The sequence below is a fragment of the Bombus flavifrons genome, chromosome 14 (assembly GCF_040668555.2).
Source record: "Bombus flavifrons isolate JBK064 chromosome 14, iyBomFlav1_principal, whole genome shotgun sequence".
NCBI lineage: Eukaryota > Metazoa > Arthropoda > Insecta > Hymenoptera > Apidae > Bombus > Bombus flavifrons.
The window spans coordinates 6,258,231-6,278,025 of record NC_138455.1 but is presented as its reverse complement, the minus strand read 5'-3'; the positions used below and the strand labels follow the sequence as shown (position 1 = coordinate 6,278,025).

General features: G+C 36.1%; 1 protein-coding gene and 1 long non-coding RNA gene across 3 annotated transcripts; one reads left to right on the top strand and one right to left on the bottom strand.

The window, feature by feature from the left end:
- Positions 1-10,780: 10,780 nt before the first annotated feature.
- Positions 10,781-16,022, bottom strand: LOC138186848 (cilia- and flagella-associated protein 100). Its single transcript, XM_069127095.1, has 7 exons — positions 15,896-16,022; positions 15,241-15,448; positions 14,486-14,743; positions 13,654-14,017; positions 12,978-13,207; positions 12,337-12,660; positions 10,781-11,407 (listed from the first exon to the last, which is right to left on the bottom strand). The coding sequence occupies exons 1-7, from the start codon at positions 15,994-15,996 to the stop codon at positions 11,024-11,026; spliced, it is 1,869 nt and encodes a 622-aa protein (XP_068983196.1). The 5' UTR covers positions 15,997-16,022; the 3' UTR covers positions 10,781-11,023.
- LOC138186849 (uncharacterized) lies at positions 14,688-18,160 on the top strand. 2 transcript variants are annotated; one of them, XR_011175018.1, is made up of 5 exons: positions 14,688-14,773; positions 15,884-16,115; positions 16,476-16,625; positions 16,776-17,139; positions 17,228-18,160. It is a non-coding gene; the product is annotated as an uncharacterized LOC138186849 (long non-coding RNA). The 2 variants fall into 2 exon arrangements; XR_011175017.1 differs by having other exon boundaries at positions 14,729-15,310.
- Positions 18,161-19,795: the final 1,635 nt, after the last annotated feature.

Sequence of the window (19,795 nt, the reverse complement as noted above, 5' to 3'; positions counted from 1 at the left end):
GATATCGTTTTACTTTTAACTCGTTAACCGATAAAAGCGAGTTAACTCGTCAGGTGAATCGTCGATTTCTCGAACGTAATATCATCTTTTTACGTATCATTTCATCTCGGTTAAAAATCAATTATATCGTATTTGCATTTGACCCAGTTAAAGTTGATAAATGCACAGCGCTACTTTTTACTTCGTGATTATACAAGTTTTTGATTAAGGGGTAACCTGGTTAATAGAAAAATTTTGCTACACGGAAAGTTCATTCTCAATGAAATTATAAAACCTTTGCTCTTTATGTAAATTTTGCAGCACTCTCTTAACGCGGTTAAGTAGATCGAGACGTCGCGTCAGATACGCGCGTTTAAAATTCGTACGATCTAACAGGCGTTGACCAACTCTTATTTTTCATGCATATATCGCTTTTTTGATCATGTTAAAATATCTTTACCGACAAGGACTAGTTACGCACCGAACGATTTAATCGCTTAAAAAAACGACTTGTTATTATATTAAATGAAACAAATACTCGAAGTCTGTTCTGTTATTTTTTATATTTCTTTTAGTAATAAAAACAATTGTAAAATGAAATTCTTGGGTCGTATTAAAATGCCTTTACGGGAAATAGTTACGCTGGAAAATTCAATTCCTGAGAAAATTACTCCTCGTGATATTAATGAAAAACAAAAAAAGAAAAATACTCCAAAGCCACTGCAGTATTTCGCTTTAATCTTTTAACTAGAGACAGTTTTAAAATTGAATCTTTGTCAGCATCAACGAGAAATTGCACTGTCGGCAACTTACACGGCGAACTATACCGCCTAAGTCTGAAATCTGGCATTTTTAATCATTTCTCGAGGTCGACCATGTTTCTTCCCCTCGCCCTTTTTAACTTGAACGCGGCAGAAATGCGCGCCACCGCGAGAAACAGACAAATTGCTTTTTCTAGAAAACTTTTTTTCACCGAGTGTTCTCCAGACGCGAGTGCTTTTCTCGGATCATCGTCGCATACGAGTGTACGATATACCGGTTCGAGCTGTGGGCGGTTCAGCATATATGTGTTTCGTATATTTAGATGCACATGTGCGGACGTTCACGGGGAAAAACCAGAAAGAATGGGAACTGTATCCGTTGCGACGAGAAAATATCGGCGCGCCGTCAACTTCTTATCGTTAAGCTGAAATTGAAAATCGTGTCTCTGCTAGAAGATATCGTTTCATATTCATGGAAAAGTTTGAAAATAATTAGCTTCTTCTACATTCTACTTTGATAAATTATTGGTTAACCAGACACAGTAAATTTCTTTATGCCCGCTGAGGCCAGTCTCAAATTGTAGTGCATTCTGTGTTCTTTGAAAAGCTGCTCTTAAAAAAGCAATTTTTATTATTATCGACTAAAACAATGTCTTCTACAGGCGTAGAAAAATATTCGATCCTGGAAAGGTTAAACAAATTGAACGAATTGAACGAATGAATAGAAATTTCAGAGGAAGCATGCGGGAGCTTTTTTTCAGAAAAAGACATTGTAAGAAATTATAGCAAACTATATAAAATTAGAGGAAATTATAACCAATTATGGTAAATTGATTATAGTAAACAGTTATAATAGATTATAATCGACTGTAGCAATTTATATCAAGTATAGTTATTCTCTAGTTTTTGTTTAAATAATAAAAAAAATGCCCCATTCTCCGACATCCTTGCTGACAGCCTTTCATCTTAATTACTAAAAAAATCTCTTGTGAAACGGGAGAATGGGGATGGAGGGTCTCTTTTATCGTAGCACACAGATGTAAAAGAGGAACGAGAGTGTAGGTACAGGAGAATACTGTCGTTTTCATGCATACGTCCAGAATCAAAAGTACTGAAAATCAGTGTGGGCGCCGATTCGTGGGCGTGCCACGTTATAGTTCGCTCCATGTATAGAAACGACGATAGAAAAGGGCGGCGTATTCCTCGATGGAACAAGATTGCACGTACGTACGTACGTATAAGGCCACGTACTGTTTTCTCAAATTAATCTTTCGTTCGACATCTTCGAACGCGCCGACTGGCATGGCGCCGCATCAAAGCAGTTTCCCTTCCTGGAAGCAATCCAAATAAAGGAATCACGTTTCTCGTAATTTGTCGCAATAGCTCCGCGACGATAACGCTCCGAAATAAAACGATTTGCGGGAAGTTGTAAAGCTCACTAGCTCGTAAATCATGAAGCTTCAAATGGTAGAGATTACGTTCCTTCTAGGCAGCGTAATCATCACATTAGAAAAGATTTTATTGATATTTCGCACGAAATTAGCACGATTTTCGAATAGCCAAGTTGTCATGTAATTGTTTTATTAAGAATAACTCTTTATGATCATTCCTCGAAAGTTTATTTCGGTTACGACACTCTCTGCTCCGGAAGCCTGCAAATTTTAATAGCATAGTGTGTTCTCATTGCGGTCGTGGCTCATTTGCGGTAACCGACAGAGTGGATCTGACCTTAAATAAGAAAATGGGAAAAACAAGTTTTAATAGAAAGTACGAACAATACTCGATAATCCGATAATTAAAAGGATGTTACGAACGAAACTCGATATTTAGAAATTTAAACATTCTAGACTTAAACGTTCTAAACTCTAGATTTAACTCACACTCGAAGCGTTCAACGAATTAAACATTTTAAAAAAAACGAATTATCAAAAAACTGTTGCACGTTTGAACGTAAAATTGAAGCAAAATATCCCCTCGAAGATAAATTCTCCCCTAACATAATCTAGCTCGTATACTTTGGTAGATTTTAGAGATATCTATCATTATATTCTAGAAGAGGGTGACGGCCACCAAGAGTATACTGGAATTATCCATTAGAAAGGCTAAAGACACAAAAACAGTTGAAGTTCGACGCTGTAAAAATTTTCCTTGATGTCCCCGTCGAGAACGTCGTTCTAAGTAAGAAGACGCTAACAGACCCCGTTTGCCGTCCACTTTAATGAAGCTAATTAACCCGAATGTGTAACCATGGGGGGACAAGATGGCATTAGTTTCGCTGCTTGAGTCGACGACCCAAAATTGGGCAGATTAACAGCATCCAATTTAACTTTGTTCGGTCGAAAACAGACGATCGCTAGTTCGCGGAAGAAATTAATGACTATCGTCCGTTCAGTTCAAACGAGATTTTCAAGCAGTTTCTTTGGATCAATGAAAATCTTCAAAGGTGAAGACATTTTTAGAGACGAAAGCTAATTACTGATATAAGATGAAGGATATCATTTAATAGTAACAGATCGATTATTACTAATTGATAGTGTAATCAGAATTGTTTCAAATGAAAGTTAATCAGCATTAACGTCTATTATAATATAAAACGAACCTTTTTAAAATAGAAGAATCCAGGTTTTTTTTTCTTAAATAGCATTGTACATTTCTCATTTCACATTCTTAAAGTGGAAGAAAAATAACGATTTAGAAATAAAATAGCGTATACTAATTTTTCAGCCTATTCTTTTAGGACCATCATTTGGAAAATCGGAAAATAGCCGCATTTCCAGGGATCGTTTTCACTCCCTTAGAATGGATTTGGGGAGTAAAAAAATTGCATAATACATATTTACATATCCCCTACATATCCCCAACGTTTCATAAATTTTTGAATTTGCGGGCTGGCAATCTTCCCTCGTCAGTTATTTATGGAGAGAAGATATCCTTTATAGTTTCTTATCCCCATAGATTCTTTAATTTGTTGAACTACTTTTTTTTTAAACGAACTCAAATATCCTGGCAACCGATTACGTGCCTTACTCTGTACAATTTACTGTGCGGGGTTATTGTTCAATTCTCTGGGGGAAAATAAGTCGGTTAAAGAAGAAAATAGGAAAAGACAACGATAGAAACTACGAAAGAACAGCTGCTGTAGACGGTCGTTAATTATTCTTGCCATTAACAACAAGGCTAACGCGCTTGTCCAAGCTTCCCTCGTGAGAAAGTTCGCAATCATTTGCACGCCTTTTAGTTGACCACCATGTGTACAAATTGAGTCCCATGCAGAAACAGCGTTGAACATTTTCATTAGAAACATTCTGAAGCCTCTTATCGTGCTCTTGAAATTTAATAATTCCACTTTGCAAAGTCGTTTATCGTGCTCTTAAAACTCAATAACACCACTTTGATCTTTTATCGAATTCTAAAGGATTGAAATTCCCCAAGTCTTTATCTCTCTATTTCTCCAACCCTGTAACTTTTAATTTCTTTAATTCTTGATTTCTCCAACTTCCAATTTTTAATTTTTTAATTAACGCTAACGCTCTAGTTCTTAATTTTTTTTTTAATAGTTAATTTCTGCATTCTTTAACTCTGTAATTTTTAATTTTCTCTAATTCTCCAACTCTATGACATTTAATTATTTTAATTACTTTTAATGTTTTTTTTTAATTCTCTCAATTCTTAATTTCTCTAATTCTCTAATCTTTAATTCGTTTAGCTCCCCAACCCTTAATCTCCCAGATTCTCTAATTTTCAATTTCACCATTCTTAATTCCCCTAATTCCGTAATTTCATTGAGAAACAAGCTCTCTGTGATTTCTGCTGAACTATTTTTGGTGTCATCTCGCTCTAAACGATATTTAGCCGAATACTGTAAACAGTTGTAGCTCGTGGTAGAAGCGAACATATATTCAAACGCATGGATGAGTAGCACTCGAGACAAAGGCCTCTTTTATCCCAGAGTTCACGGACGGCTGAATAGCGAATAAAGTAGTTCAGCAGGACTATGGAGGTCCATTGTTAAAATTGTCCGGCTGCTGCTGGATTAACAGATTCCTCCTTCTTCTCTTCTTTTTATTCCCGTCAAGAAAGTCAGGGGGGATGTGTGTGAATCATTCGCGCGCACGTGACTGAGATTTCTAAAAATGTACACGTGAATAACCATTTCTTTAATTAAAAGTAAACAACTAAGTGACGCGGCGATTGTTAAATTGATGGGGAAAAAATTGTCATTTTTTTACCTCTGCTGCATTTACATTAAATGGAAACTGAATGTAAGCTCTCGTTGCGTCCTCAAATATGCGAAAATATGTGCCACTTTGGACAAAAGACTCCTCTGTTAAGAGAATCTCCAACGTTGATTTAATGTTTCTTCTTCATATGGTACGATGATTCTACATTTAGTTTAACTCGTTTAACTTTAGTTAATTTCGTTATGTGTATCACGCTGTTTTATAAACTTTAAATTCAACTTCAACTTTCGTAGCTTCAGCGCGCCGGTAGAATCCGTGGCATCAACAGGAGATGAGATAACTTGCATTATATCTTCTAGCTTGCAGCTTAGTTTTGAAATGTAGTAGAACTTTAATTATCCGAAATAATTATGAAATGCATATGTATGAAAGATATATTGATAAAGAATAGAAACGAGAACTTTTCAACAAAAATGTAAAACTTTCTTTCAGTTTCTGTCCTTGTGTTTTTTAATAAACCATTCTCTAATCTCCAATTAATCGATCGTTGATCGATATTTTAATAATCAAGATTCTACTCATATATATAAGAGCTTTCATGTACGACATTGTTTCAATACTTATTCTTAAACAAATACGACGCATGGCCGTCGTACTTTTCATCTTCTTTCGCAAGAAATATCAGCAAGATCAACTATCTATTCTTCTACACGTCGACACAGCTTCAAGGGAAAAGTCAGCTGTTTTTTTTTTCCTAATATAAAAAGAAAACCTTGCACAGATAGCAGTATAGAAAAATCTTCGAAATCGTAGAGACGTCTTATTGCGCAGAACTCGATAGATTCGTACCCATAAATAAAGAACGTAGACGAGGCAATGTAGGAAATAAATTCTACTATTACTCCTGAAGAAAATCTCCCGGACGTACGATGAAAAGTACGTATACCGTACATAAAAACTACGCAACCATAAACCGTAAGTAGAAATAAAATTGCAGCCAGTTAGAGCTGTACGCATCTGAAATTCAATTCTAACCACGATTCATCTTTATTGGATTCATAACAAGCTGTAGTGTCGGCCAATCTCTAAGTCGTTGCTATATCCAAGCGAGAAAGAAGACGAAGACGAACGGAAAGAAAAGAAGCTGCAAAGACTCGCCGGTGTAATCCAAAGCGGACCGCGCGCGTTCGAACGCGAGGATGAGTGGCGCGCGAGACAAAAGGCCCTCTCTGCTCTGAGGAGAGTTCACGGACAGCTGAATGGTGAATAATATAGCGCAGGAGGACCAAGAGGAACCAACGGTACAGAGCAAAATACTCTATATACCGTATGTTTCTCTCTGTCTTCTCAGTTTCCCCGCATCGACTGTGTTAAAAAAACGGGAGAAGTTACGGGGTGGCGTGCAAGGGTTGAAAACAGACGGACGATAAACAGGAACGAGGAGGAAGAGGAAGAGGAGAGAGGGGCTGACTTGGTTGAAGAGCCCCCTAGCCAGTCTGCTATCGAGCAATTCTCGTTGCTATGGGGATAATCTCGAAAGGCCTCCTCGAAGTACGCAAAATCCGGCCTTTCCCTCGGCGATTTCCACTGAAACGCCGGCCATTCTTCCAAAACCTCGTACACAGCTGGTGCTTTTACCATGATAGAAAAAATAATCCGTTTTCTTTCGAGTTAGTCTTAATCTTCCTTCACTTTCCTGTGAGATTTTCTCTGTGTAATTATCCAGACTTCTTTTAATCTCTGGAAATTCCGCGCGCTTAAGGTTGTAGGTCTCTAATTTTTGGAATATTTAATAGGTCTATCTAAATAGGTCTACCACTTTTTTATTTACGAAACGAATTGCGTAATAAGAATTGTATGAATAAGGTTCGCCTGTGTAATGAATCGCGAAATGGCAAAAGTAGAATTAAAGAGTTCGAACAAGTCGAAATTTACTTTTTAGGAATTGAATATTAGTCACGTACTTACTTATGTAATGCGATTGAGAAAATGACAGAAAATGCGGTTGATTAATCTGTCTTCCGAGAGTATACGGTGTTGTTCCGCTATATTATGCTGAATAGGTTATCTCTAGTACGATTTTTGTCTTCGTTATTTTTAGAGAGGACACTCTATGCAAATTTCTCCCTTTCGAGCACGACGAACTGTTGTTACCGCGAGCACACACAAGTGTCACCACTTGGTAGGAATTGAAAGAGAGATGGCGAGGATCATTTGCAACGATACCTAACTAGCCACCAACCCTCGCCACCTTTACCCTACAAGTGGAATCGATGGCAGACACGTGGCACTCGACTTGCTACAGTCGCCCTCACCTTCTCAGTTCCCTTTGTAGCTCTTTCGCGTCGAGATGACAGTCCGCAGACAACATGTCAGGGCCAAAATTCTCATTTACCCGAGACGTTCCAACACCGACTTCGTCGGACCCTTGTATCGATTCCGTGTCGTTGCGAATCTTCCCCACCGAACACCATAATAGCCTGCTATAAAACATCATCTCGTATCTTACTGCATATGGCTGTATACGTGTGGTATAGAAATTATGTATGTGAGAGGCTTCGTGTACCCTAAAATATACAAGTCATAAGAATAAAGAGGAATGATCTTACCGAAGAAGGATCTTCTTCGTTCTTGTCAGAATTAAATATAATTTATTTGTCGAAATTGTTCTTCTTAAGAGAAGAAATTGTAAAAAAATATACAGGATGCCTGGATAATTATAATATAACAAGCAAGGGAATGATTGTACCTGGAAAATTAGGTATTTAAAATGTGGTACATAATTTCTTTGTATGCGCCCATTTATCACGCGATAATTCAAACGCTCTGCGATAGAAATAATTCTTATACAATCGTCAAATGCAAAATTCCTTCGCATCTGCGCGAAAGTAGGCCACATGCACTGGATGAATCAACAAGACAGGTAAATATTAATTCGCAAATTGATAACAAACATCAACTTGCTTACTCCACGCAAACGACCACGCGTTTTCATCTATTTTCATCGATGTCCAACGAAGACGAAACACTGTACGATCTTTTATCCTTGTTCCTTGGTTTTCCTTTTTATTTTTTATCATGCCATTGGAGAAATTACTTCCTTTACGTGCAGACCCCCTCCCACTATTTCCATTTCCGCCGATTTCTTTCGTTCCCGGCTAAACACGTGTGCGCTTTTTCTCTTCCTTTCCCATCCGGATCCTCTTGTTCTTAGCCCGGAGTCCTTTGGGAAACGGGGATGCAAAGGAGAAACCTAGGAGAACATTCTTCAAGCAACCACTCCGCGAAAGTAATCCGAAACCCACTACTTTTTCATTGCATAAGAATTTCAGAATCGCTTCTTCTTCCCTGGATTCAGCTCCTCTTCAATTACACCGTTACTCTGACTCTCTTTTAATTTTATTCCATCTTCCCTGCTTCACGGTGATTCAATGAACTGAACGACTGTTTGGTGCAATTAGAGCGAGCAACGATTTCACTGTGCTTTGAATTTTATGAAACGAATGAAGGATCGAGTTTCGAGGGGATTATTGAAGTCGCGATGGTCCGAACCTGGCTTTTCTTAATTGTTTGCAGCGGTTTCAAAGCCTCCGAATTATAATCTGAAATTATAGTTATACGAGGATTGGGTGGCTATAGAACTTGACAATCATATCGGAGTGAAATTAGGAAATATAAAATAAAGGTTCGAGCATGGATTTTCTTGATCGTTCAAAGTAGTTTCAGAAACTACTTTCGGATTATGATCTTTGAAATTGTGATATTTATATGAGGAATAGGTGGCCGTGGAACTTGGGTATTACATATGTTTCATTCGATTTCTGACAATTTTCTTCTAAACTTTTCTAATATTTTTCTGTAATATTCTAAATATTTATATAAGAATTATTTTAACACGCAGACTGTTCTAGCAATCGTGCAAGCAAAGAAAAAAGCTGATTCTACGTACAAATATAAGTTAAACATTGGAAACTAAATTTGTTCGTTCAGAACATTGCTTTCCAGGAAACCAAGTTCAAAAACGTATCTTCGTTTTCGAGGAAATTGAATTTGCACATGTCGAGTTACCTAGCAAGTTCTCAAACTCGCTCTTCTCGAAAACGAGATCCGGAAGTAAAAGATTTCCCAGACTTTCAATTTACTTAATACATGCCCTTCGTTAATTGCAAACGTATGAAAATAAAAATACATTCTAATTGAAGATTACACGAAACAAATGTGACAATACCGATTTTTCTTGATTTACTGACTTTTACGTCACTTAATCACTGAAAAGGAATGTTTTAAGATGGAACAATCGAAGTAGGGAGTAATCTGATAAATTGGAAGATAAAAATCTTTCAAAAACAGATGACAAATCCACACTGCTACTTTGTAAAAGACGAAAAATATTAATTTAATTTACTGTAGCGGTTGTGCTCGATCAATATAAATCTGCATAATTAATATTTTTTCAATGATCAAAAGAGCGACAGAGACACGCATTTAATCCCAAAATTAAACGAAAAGATATACCTTGTACGTATAATTGATTAACATGTTGAATCTTTAAATTGCTCTTCTAAAAGGACAAAAATTATGACCTATCATTTTTCACCTGTGATCTTCAATCATAGACAACTTTCGAAACTATCTTCTTAATCTTATTAATAAAGACATCAAATTCTATCAATAGAATCTACAAATGATTAATTTAGTAGGTACGCAAAGAAGCAATTAAAATCTCGCTCATGTTGCTCGCACAACCTCCAAAACAGCGGGACGCAAGAAGAATGATTTGCAATGTTAATGCACGCGGGAGAAGCTCAAGTACGAAAAATCCCTGGCAAGTTTATCCTCACGTAGGGTTCTCGTGAGAATCGCGTAAAATTTTCATCTTCAAACCAACGGATCGTTCGTGTACTATGGAAGCGCGCAGCTGTTCCCATAAAAATTGAAAACGCCATGACTCGAGCGCGTGGCTTTCGGCCGTAAAGCGGCGAACGCACGCACCAACTCCTCCGATAAAGATAAAAAAGAAGAAAACAAGATAGAGAAAAGATTATTGCACAGACGTTTCCGCGTCTCGAATTAATCTTCACGCTGCAAGGCGCCCTCGACGTTACGTTTGATCGGTGTTTCGCGCTGCGTAAATCGTGCAAGTGTTTCAATTAAAAGAAAGAGGAAGCGAAAGGAAGGGAGAAGGAAGAAACACGCGGAAGCCATCTGTTCATCTGCTGCGTTGCCTGATTAATTCAATTACTTAATCGGACGACGAAGATTTTCGATTCGGAAAGCCTCGTGAATTATTCACCAGCTCGTCCGCGAAGGTAATATCGAAATCATGGAACACTATGAATAATTGGAGAGTCGCGGTGAACTCTCTGGCTAAAACAATAATTTGTTTCAGTTATTCGCTATGCTGTAGCTTCTTTCCATTGCTGTTTTAACCTGGTGAACCAGGATTAAGAAACAACTATCCTTCCTTTCAAGCGTTATACATAGCCGCGTAATGGTTACCCTATTTGCATATTGCGCGGATACAGACGCGCTATCGTGTATAATAATTTCTTTGTAGCTATCATGTTCGGTTAGTACGAAATTTATTCCATGATCGTTTGCCGCGTTTTACTCCGCGATTTCATTAGAGAGTTTTAAAGTATCACAGCTTTGATAATGATAAACGATTATGTTTTTACTTTGGAACAGTTCCACAAATTGAAATGGCAAAAATGATCGATCGAGCGGAAGTAAGTTTGAAACTTTAATATGTAAAAGTGAACAGAGATGGTTCCTGTGAACTTTGCTAGAATCTTGACCAAAAAGTAAAGAAGAATTCTTTTTTACTCGCACTAGAGTGGAATCTGAGATTGTACAAAAAATATAAAAACTCAATCAAATATTAAGTAACAAGATTTAATCTTCTCCGTGATGAATTGCTTTCATAATATTTAATCTATAAAATTACTTTTACATGATAAAAATCAGCGTCACGCATTTCCTGCGTACGATACATATCGTTTTGTATTTTAGCAGCAAGTTGTAAGTTTAAACGCAATAGTACAAGAAACTTTCGCATATTTCTTAATATTCTATAATACGTTAATTTGTAAAGTTGTCCGATCAGTCGACATTCTCAGTAATATTAAAATCTTGTAGAGTCTCTTTCGATTCTCTTTGACTCTTCGAATCTCGTTGACTGCTATCTTCTTCTCCCCTGTCATTCTCGGATCCCGCACTTTTGATCGATTCCGAACATTTATCCTGGAACGTCAGGTCAAAGTCGTCCGGAAATTGATCGCGATAGGCGGTGAAGTCCTCCTGTTTGCAATAGTTGGTGAAAAAGATCAAATATTGCATCTCCTGTTCGGTTGGCTTCGGCGGGGGTGGTATCGATTTCAACCTTTGAGTTTTTGGAGTCGATCGCCGCATTGCAGGCCGCCTTTTTATCGGAGGCGGCTCTATAGCACGTTGCAGAGATGCCAGCAATCGCTGCATAAGCTCAAACTATAACAGACAAATTCACATTTGACATTTTAAACGCGCGAAACCATCAAAGTATATTTCAATTACCTACCATAAGAAGGCTGCGCATATTTATGTAGATTTTTAGAGATATAACTAAAGAAGCGAAATTTAAGCAACGACTCGTCTCACCTATTCAGTACTATAACCAGTTTTATACTTTAAATAATTTGTACAATTTTATATATACAGGGTGGTTGGTATCTGGTGGTACAAGCGGAAAGGGGGTGATTCTACGCAAAAAAGAAGTCGAAAATATAGAATAAAAATTTTTTTTAATTTTTCTATCTAAATCTACAGTGAGATCCGTTATAACGAGACGTGATAAAGTGCACGCGTACCGAGCGAAAATTCAAAATCGATTTTCTCGAAAACAAAGCCTCAAACGAAAAATTTTTATTCTATATTTTCGACTTCTTTTTTCGCGTAGAATCACCCCCTTTCCGCTTGTACCACCAGTTACCAACCACCCTGTATATGTTTTGTACGCTTAAATTTCCTATAAGCGAATAATCGCACTTTTAAGTTTCCCACAAATACATCTTCGCACGTTCAGACTTCCAACGAGTATATTTCTGCCCTTTTAAATTTTCCATGAACGCGTCTTTACAACTTTAGGTTTCTCATAAATGCATCCTTGCGCCCTTAAATATCACATAAGCGCATCTTTGCCCCTTTAAATTTCCCATAAATGCATTTTTGTAACTTTGAGTTTCTCACAAATATATCTTTCCACTATTAAATTTCCCTTAAGCGTGTCTTTGCCTTTTGAAACTTTCCACGAGTTATTTTGTGCATTATTTCCATAAATGCATAAACATCCGCAGTTTATGCCATGATGCATTCAGAAAGCGGAGAATGGAGGATATTAAATAATAACGAGTAATTCTTATAATTCTGAGTTACCTGACCTTTTTGGCAGCTTCCTCTGTCTCCTTCATAGCCCTCAGCTCCTGCTTGAAGCCTTCCTTCTCGCAAGCTTGAACCACTTCCGGTGGTAGAGTATCCAGCTTCAAATTCAACTCCTCGTGTGTCTTCTCGATCCATTTCATCATGGAGAAACTGTCTAGGTTCGCATCGTTCGGCGCCACGCAGCTTTCATACGTGTCCTCGACGAATACTTGAAGACGGAGCACTTCCTCGGAACAAACGGAATCGCGGAACAACGTTTCTAGAAGCTCGTTCGCGTAACTTTCCAATTCCGCGGCTCTAGCTTCGAGTTTGCGAATGGTATCCTGAATTTATCATCGTAAGTATGCGTGCCATGATTCTTAAAATTGATTTACTTGTAATTATTTTATTTTCTTTATTTCTGGTATTTTGTATTTTGTGTTTATAACTATCAACCCATTAAAAGCCAACGTTGCATTGACGCAACGTTTCAACCGCGATTCTTTTCAATTAATTTGCGTTAACGAATTCTATTTTCGTATAATGTGGCTATATGAAGGAGAATTCTAAAGATTCTAAAGAAGAAGAAATGTTTGTAAGTTTATAACAGTATAATAAACTATCGATTGGCCTTTAACGAGTTGATTAATCGAATTCTTACTCGTAGCTCGTTGATTGTGTTGGTTATTTCCGTAACTTCTGCCTGGATCTGTTCTTCAGCGGACTGAATCGTCACCATCAATTCAGACATCGGCTTTGCCAGAGACTCCAAGTGAATCAACGCGTTCAGATTTTGCGTTTCTATCGCTCTGAACACGTAGATCAGTTCAAATGGGTCTTCGAAGTATATATTTGTCGGACCTGCCTTGTTAATGTCTTGCTCGAACAAGTCTAAAAATACGAAGCAATAATTGTCAGCACTTTGATGCGAAGAATACAAATATTCTAACTAACGATTTGTTTGTTAAATATTGTTTGTTAAATATTACTACTAAATGTTTCTCACTACAAAATTACAATTAGTGATTTGGATATTTTACACATCTTTGCATATTCTGTCGCATTTTTCTATATCGTTAGAATTTCGTGTCGTTTAGAATTGTCTATAATTGTATAAACATCCGCGATCTAGTCAAAGCTGAGAAACGTTCTTGAAGATTATTCCAAGACTCCTTTCGCAACGATGAATGAAAAATAAATCTCGAAAAGAAAAAGGTAAGTATAAAGGTATGAAATAATTAATAAAACCTCCATGCAAGACATTAACGAAATATCTTCTAACATAGAATCTTTTTCGAGGTAAAGAAAACATACAAATGTAGAATAACACGAATTACCTATGAGAACGTCAAGCGAAGCAACTTCGTCAACCATTCTGTATCGACCGAATAAATCATCAGCTCTGTGAAGGATGCTTTCTCCAGAATCAGTGCGATGAATCCAGTCGTGTTCCGCCCGCCAAGCGAGCGGAGACACCTGATAGAGGAATCTTTGACACATCTTCACTGTCCTCCAGCTCTCCTCCCAATGATACACGTCCAGTCTGACCTTACCGTACTCTGCGGAAAGCTTGTTCCTCCTGTCTGTGATCTGCCTAGTCTTCTTTATCTCGTTTTCAGCCAACTGTAGAATCTTCATGCTCTCCTCGTGATCCATCGAAAGGAACTCCTCGAAACCGCTCACGTATCGACGATATCGTCGCTGGTAGGATAGATGAAGCATATAGTATTGATGAGGAATAGATACTAGAGATTTGGATGAAAAAATAATTATTAGAAATTTAAATGAAGAATGAGATATTGGAAGGAATTTGCAATTTTTCCTATTTAATCTTTCAATGTTGATTGAATTGAGGAAACGAGATTATAATATGTAAAATATATATCTGTCTACAATTTAATATCCTAGCTAAAGAAATAAGTAAGAATAAAGAGGAAAACAATTATTTTATTGTCAGGAAATAAATCATCATTCTTTAAATTACTGGAAAAAATAAATTAAGAATGCATATCCTATTTGTAATATTCCAGACATTCTAATACAAGACGTAAGAATTTGGTACGTATCAATATGAGATTTATCATAGAAACATTATTTTGGTACTTATTATCTTTTTTTCTTGTTATATATTAATAACAAATTTATGGTTTTAGATTTGCAAAGACAGACCTTGATCTCATCGAGTCGTTTCTGCTCCTCGACGAACTGTTGGTCTATACGAATACAATCATCCATTTCTTGTCCAGCTAGCAACCGAACCTTTAAAATCTCACGAGTGTCTTCTACATAGCTGCGCACAGAAAATTTTTCTCTGACTAGCCCTCCACCCAATTCCGAGAAATACTGCGGATCTACGTCGGTCATGGCTATAGCCTCTTCCAAATCTTTGTGTTTCTTCGCCTCTAGAGCCTCGATGTCCACGTCCACCTTGCAACATAATCGTACAACTCGTATCAAGTAAGGAAATTTTTCTGAAATCGAATAATCAAAGTTCAATCAGTAATTAAACGTTCACAGGCTTAAAAATCTTTATAATAAATTGATTAAATTTACTTGCGATTTTAAATTTTCTAATTTAATTATTATTAATTTTATAAATTTCTATACTTTAGAGTATTTTTCTTCCTAACTATAGTAAACATTTAGATTGAATTCTACAACAAATCATAGAAATATTTATACTCTCGCAAATATTGAGTACGAATGATTAATATATCTTTTAATATATTCTGTAATGTTTATTGATAGGAATGTATGGTGTAATAATTAAGTCTCTGATTGATATATAGCAAAATAGCAAATATTCGCAATATAAGTAAGTGGACATTTTTTAAATAAATTGTCGAATTCAATAATTGTAAGAGTATAATTCCCTGTATAGTCTGCATGTATTAAGATCACACATCAAAATTGTAATTCCTTACACGAAGTCTCCGTAGAAGATCGTGCGAGTCTTTGGCTTTGAAGACATCCATTCTTCGTTCTTTATCTGTGGTACGTTTTTTCGCCTTCCAATATTGAAAATAAGAGAACATGAGCGAACAAGGAGGATAGACGAATGGAGATTGCTCCTCCAGGACATTTCTAGCTTCTCCCAAGTGTTCATGGCCCTTGGTAAAATAATTCTGTGATCTAAAAAGTACAGATTTCAATGATCATAATTTAAAATATTACTCTGCATAATAACTATACCGCCGATTTTTATTTAACGCGCGAACATGCATAGAATGCACATAATAAGCAAAATATCTAAAATAATGTACTCGCTACGTCATACAGTAGATAAAATAAATTTTTAATCACGTTCCATTTTTTCAATTATGTGTGTATAAAGCATAAAATTGCACAAACGTTACCAATACAGTTATTTCTTAATAAATTAATTCAAAAGTATATAGTAATATACGTTAAAAGTATAATATTGCATATAAAAAAGGGTTGAACTGCACCCCCTATACTTTCACATACAATATTCGATACATTATTAAATCTTCTGTACAAGACACCCTGTATAAAGATTTAAAAATTCTCCAAATATAAAGCTGTAAAGTGTTTATCGTTTCACAGGGGCGCTCTTACCTGAAGAAGCCTTTCTGAGACTTTCTGGTGGACGCTGATTTCTTTCGGGTCTTCTGGCTGATCTGGCGTCGTCTAGAAGATGTCGACGTTGGATCGGTCATGTCTCCCGTAATTCAGCTCAGCGTGCTTTATTCAAACTGTCAGCTTTTCACCTGGCCGGCCGTTCACCTGCGTCGTTGTAGAAAACACTCCGCTTTTCATCTGATCGCAACGGTCAAAGGCAAGCACCAACAGAGATGGCTCGCGTTTGCATAAAACTTTTCTCTTCTCAAATGTCTCAAGAAAAATTGAAACACTGAAGAATCTACCAAAGAACAAGATTATCGAGGAGCTTTTTTAATTAGTAGAATTAAATCATTCGCCTCTTCCTAGTGCAATTTTTCTGTTTTTTATTTTCACTGTTTCGTCGATCTACGTTTTATTTTTATCTGTTTCTTAAGACATTTCTATTGCGAATTTTGTTCTATTCATTTGAGAAGAAAGAGTACTCGGTGTTGCAATTTTATCGTTGATTTAATTAATATGAAAGAAATATGGGATTGGTGAAAGAAACATTGTATTGATTATTTCGCTTGAACAGGTGCAGGAATAACATAGAACATAAATGAATCGACAATGACAATTTCACGGATGTATCGAAAATGCAAGTTGAAATGCAAAATAATCTTCTATTATCGAACTACGCTAAAGCTGAAGATTCTCGAGATACACTTGAGAGCAAACTTAATTGGTAAGGAATTATAATTGATTTGATCGTGAATTATTAATCAATAATTGATAAGAATACTTCAGTCATTACACGCAATTTAAAAACTCAAATTAAATAATGCAAATATTATATAATATATTTAATATATTAATACTTTTGTCAATTTTTCAGATACTCATGAGTTTCGAAATTTCTGCTAAAATTCCTCTGAGAGCATCGACGAAGGAAGTCTACATTTAAAAAAGACAAGTTTATCACGAGGAATAAAGGAACGCATTCTATTCATCAAAGTGTCTTTTCATGGACTGCTTAAATCTTCTCATATCTAAAACCTTCAAAGTATCACATACCAGACATGGGAATTGATCACTATAACACTGTGTATAATAATTCTTCCAAAAAAGCAACTATATAAAACAATATAATCCTATATAACAATTTCTATCTTCTAAGACAACGTTTATATCCTTCTATGTATAGAATTCTTGCCAAGGCAACAAGTTCTCAACAAGAGATATAACGTTAAGGCAACAAAGTAAATATGTAATCTGATTTTGCTCTGTACAGTCTGTTATAATGTTATAAACGTAACAGCATGTTCTATAGAAATGAATAAATTGCAGATTCCTATCTCTGTCTGCGAGGCAGTGTTGAAATGGAACAAGGAATCGGATGCATCCTCTGGCGATCCAGTGAAAAGTTGATCCCTTAAAGATCCGGGCACGCCCGGGAGCAACGAGCTCCGATTCAAAGCTTAAAAAAGCTACTTACTTTCTAAAACAAAAGCTCGAATCTCCCGTCTTTTCCAGCGATAAAACTGCTATCCATCTGGACGTTGAAAAAACGGGAGAAAAAAATGAGAAAGAGTTCGATAACCTGACAGCAACCTCCTCTTTAGCAAATGTCACCACGCTGTCAGCAAGACAACGTTTCGTGGATAAGCGGTTGCCAAGTGGAATTGTTTAGCATGCGCGTTGTATTTCGAAAAGTATCATTGTCGTAAGAGATGTAATATAGTTGGTTAAAACTTTGACTAAACCTTTGTCTTATGAACTAACCATTTGGCTTCGAATAACGAGTATGACTCGTCATGTTAATATACTACATATCGTATATAAACATAATGACAATAATTATTTATAGAGACCCGGATATTTATACAGATTCATATCTTTACATGTATAATTTAAAAAGTGTATTGTAAATATTTTATATATCTTTGCGTATTATGCACGATTTGTGTATTTTTTAAACTTAACATTTCCCACAAATGTGTACAAATCGAAAAACACTTTATAATATACTGTACATACAAAGCAAACGACGATGAGCTAATTATACTTCATACGTCGATTAAGTCACGTAAAACATGTCAATTAAATCGAAGGATTAATTCACTACAGCCTGTGCCATAGTCAGTGACAAAATATGTATTTATTTTCTTTTTTCTTCTTCTTTGCGTATGTTTATACCTCAAAACATGTGACGACTCTAATTGGCGTTTCTAATGTTTGAAACGATGCAAAGTATATCAGGCGATAATCTCTCATGATGTTCAAGACAAGGGGTTAGTTAAAAAGATTTAAAGAACGGTAGAGATTGTCCTTAATGCATTTAGGGTTGTGTATGTCTGATATACATAAGTGTACATATGCTAACTATAAAAAGTATTTATTGTAAGATTGTATTTATTGTAGCATTTACAGGCTAATTAATTAGATCTAAGTATATCAATTTTCATATCACGTCATATCATTCAGTGATACTTCCATATTACTGTAACAGTTTGATACTATTTGATACTATAAACATGAAATGGAGAATCTGATTAAAAACAATAGTTCTATTGGAAACTAAGGGTATGCGCAAGTACCTTTTATAGCCACTGTATTTTGTGTCTGTAGGATTAATTTGTAAATTGATATGTATATAAAATTCCTTTATATCTGCATATAAAGTTATACGTTTATAAGATATATTATGTAAATCGTGCATTGTACACGCCTAATTGTACGATCATTCTAAAAATTATTAATTATAGAAGTGTAATTGTAAGTACATTCCATTATACAGATACAGATAAGTTAGATGTATAGATAAGATAGCATACTATAACAGAACGTAAGCTAATGATAAAATATTTTGAGTTAAGTAATTAGTAAGATAAGAGCTTGGAATATTAAATGTAAATATGATGTAAACCGAAAAGCGAAAATTAAAAACAATACTAAAAAAAATATAAGCGTAGTTTCTCAGAATTATTACCAAAATTTTATTTATAAAAATTATTATCTAATTTATAGATTCATATTAGGCAAGCCTAATTTAATTCATATACATATGTACGGTCAGTAGGTTTGTTAAGAATTTGAATTTTGTATACGCGTTTTGTAGTTCAAATACTATATAAAAAGACAATTGTGGATTCACTTAAATGGAGTAAACAAAACAGTGAAACGGAGAAGTAATTAAAATGGCAAAACAGCAGAAATTAATGCTTCCAATTAGGCTTTTTTTGGAAAAGATAAAACGAATTCGAACTAATCGCTATTGCTGTCCTTGTCGTACACCGTCGACTTCTTTCACTAACACCTGCAGAGTGCGCATATATCTGTCCTTGTCATACCGTGTTGCTCTCTGTGTCTATCGCAGGGTACATCTCTATCCTGCTCGCACAATATCATCCTCTTTGTCCAATATATGTCGAATGTATATATTGTCTTTCCTTGTCATACCGTGTTGCTCTCTGTATCTATCGCAGGGTACGTCTCTATCCTGATCGCACACTACCGCCCTCTTCGTCCAACACAAGATATGTAATTTATCCTTGTCGCACAGCAATGCGTTCCTTGTCTACGACTACCCAAGTGCTGCCATCTATCGAATCTGGTTAAAAACACGAAAAAGTAACAGGAATATAGAACGCGCAAGGAGGTATCGCAGAAGATACTAGACACGGACCGCACTACTGTGCGACAAGGAAAGACATACCTCTCCCTCTAATCTATCGAATGTTCGTTAATTACTCTTTTTCGGGGAAAAATTCATGCACTTCTGGAATTGCGGAATAAAGCGCGCATCTCAAGGAATATTCATATACAGTTTTGGAGCGGAATTTTTGTCCAGTTAATTAGTAATTAGCAATGTTTGCATGATGTACACGTTGTTATACAAGAAGAGGGACACGGTGG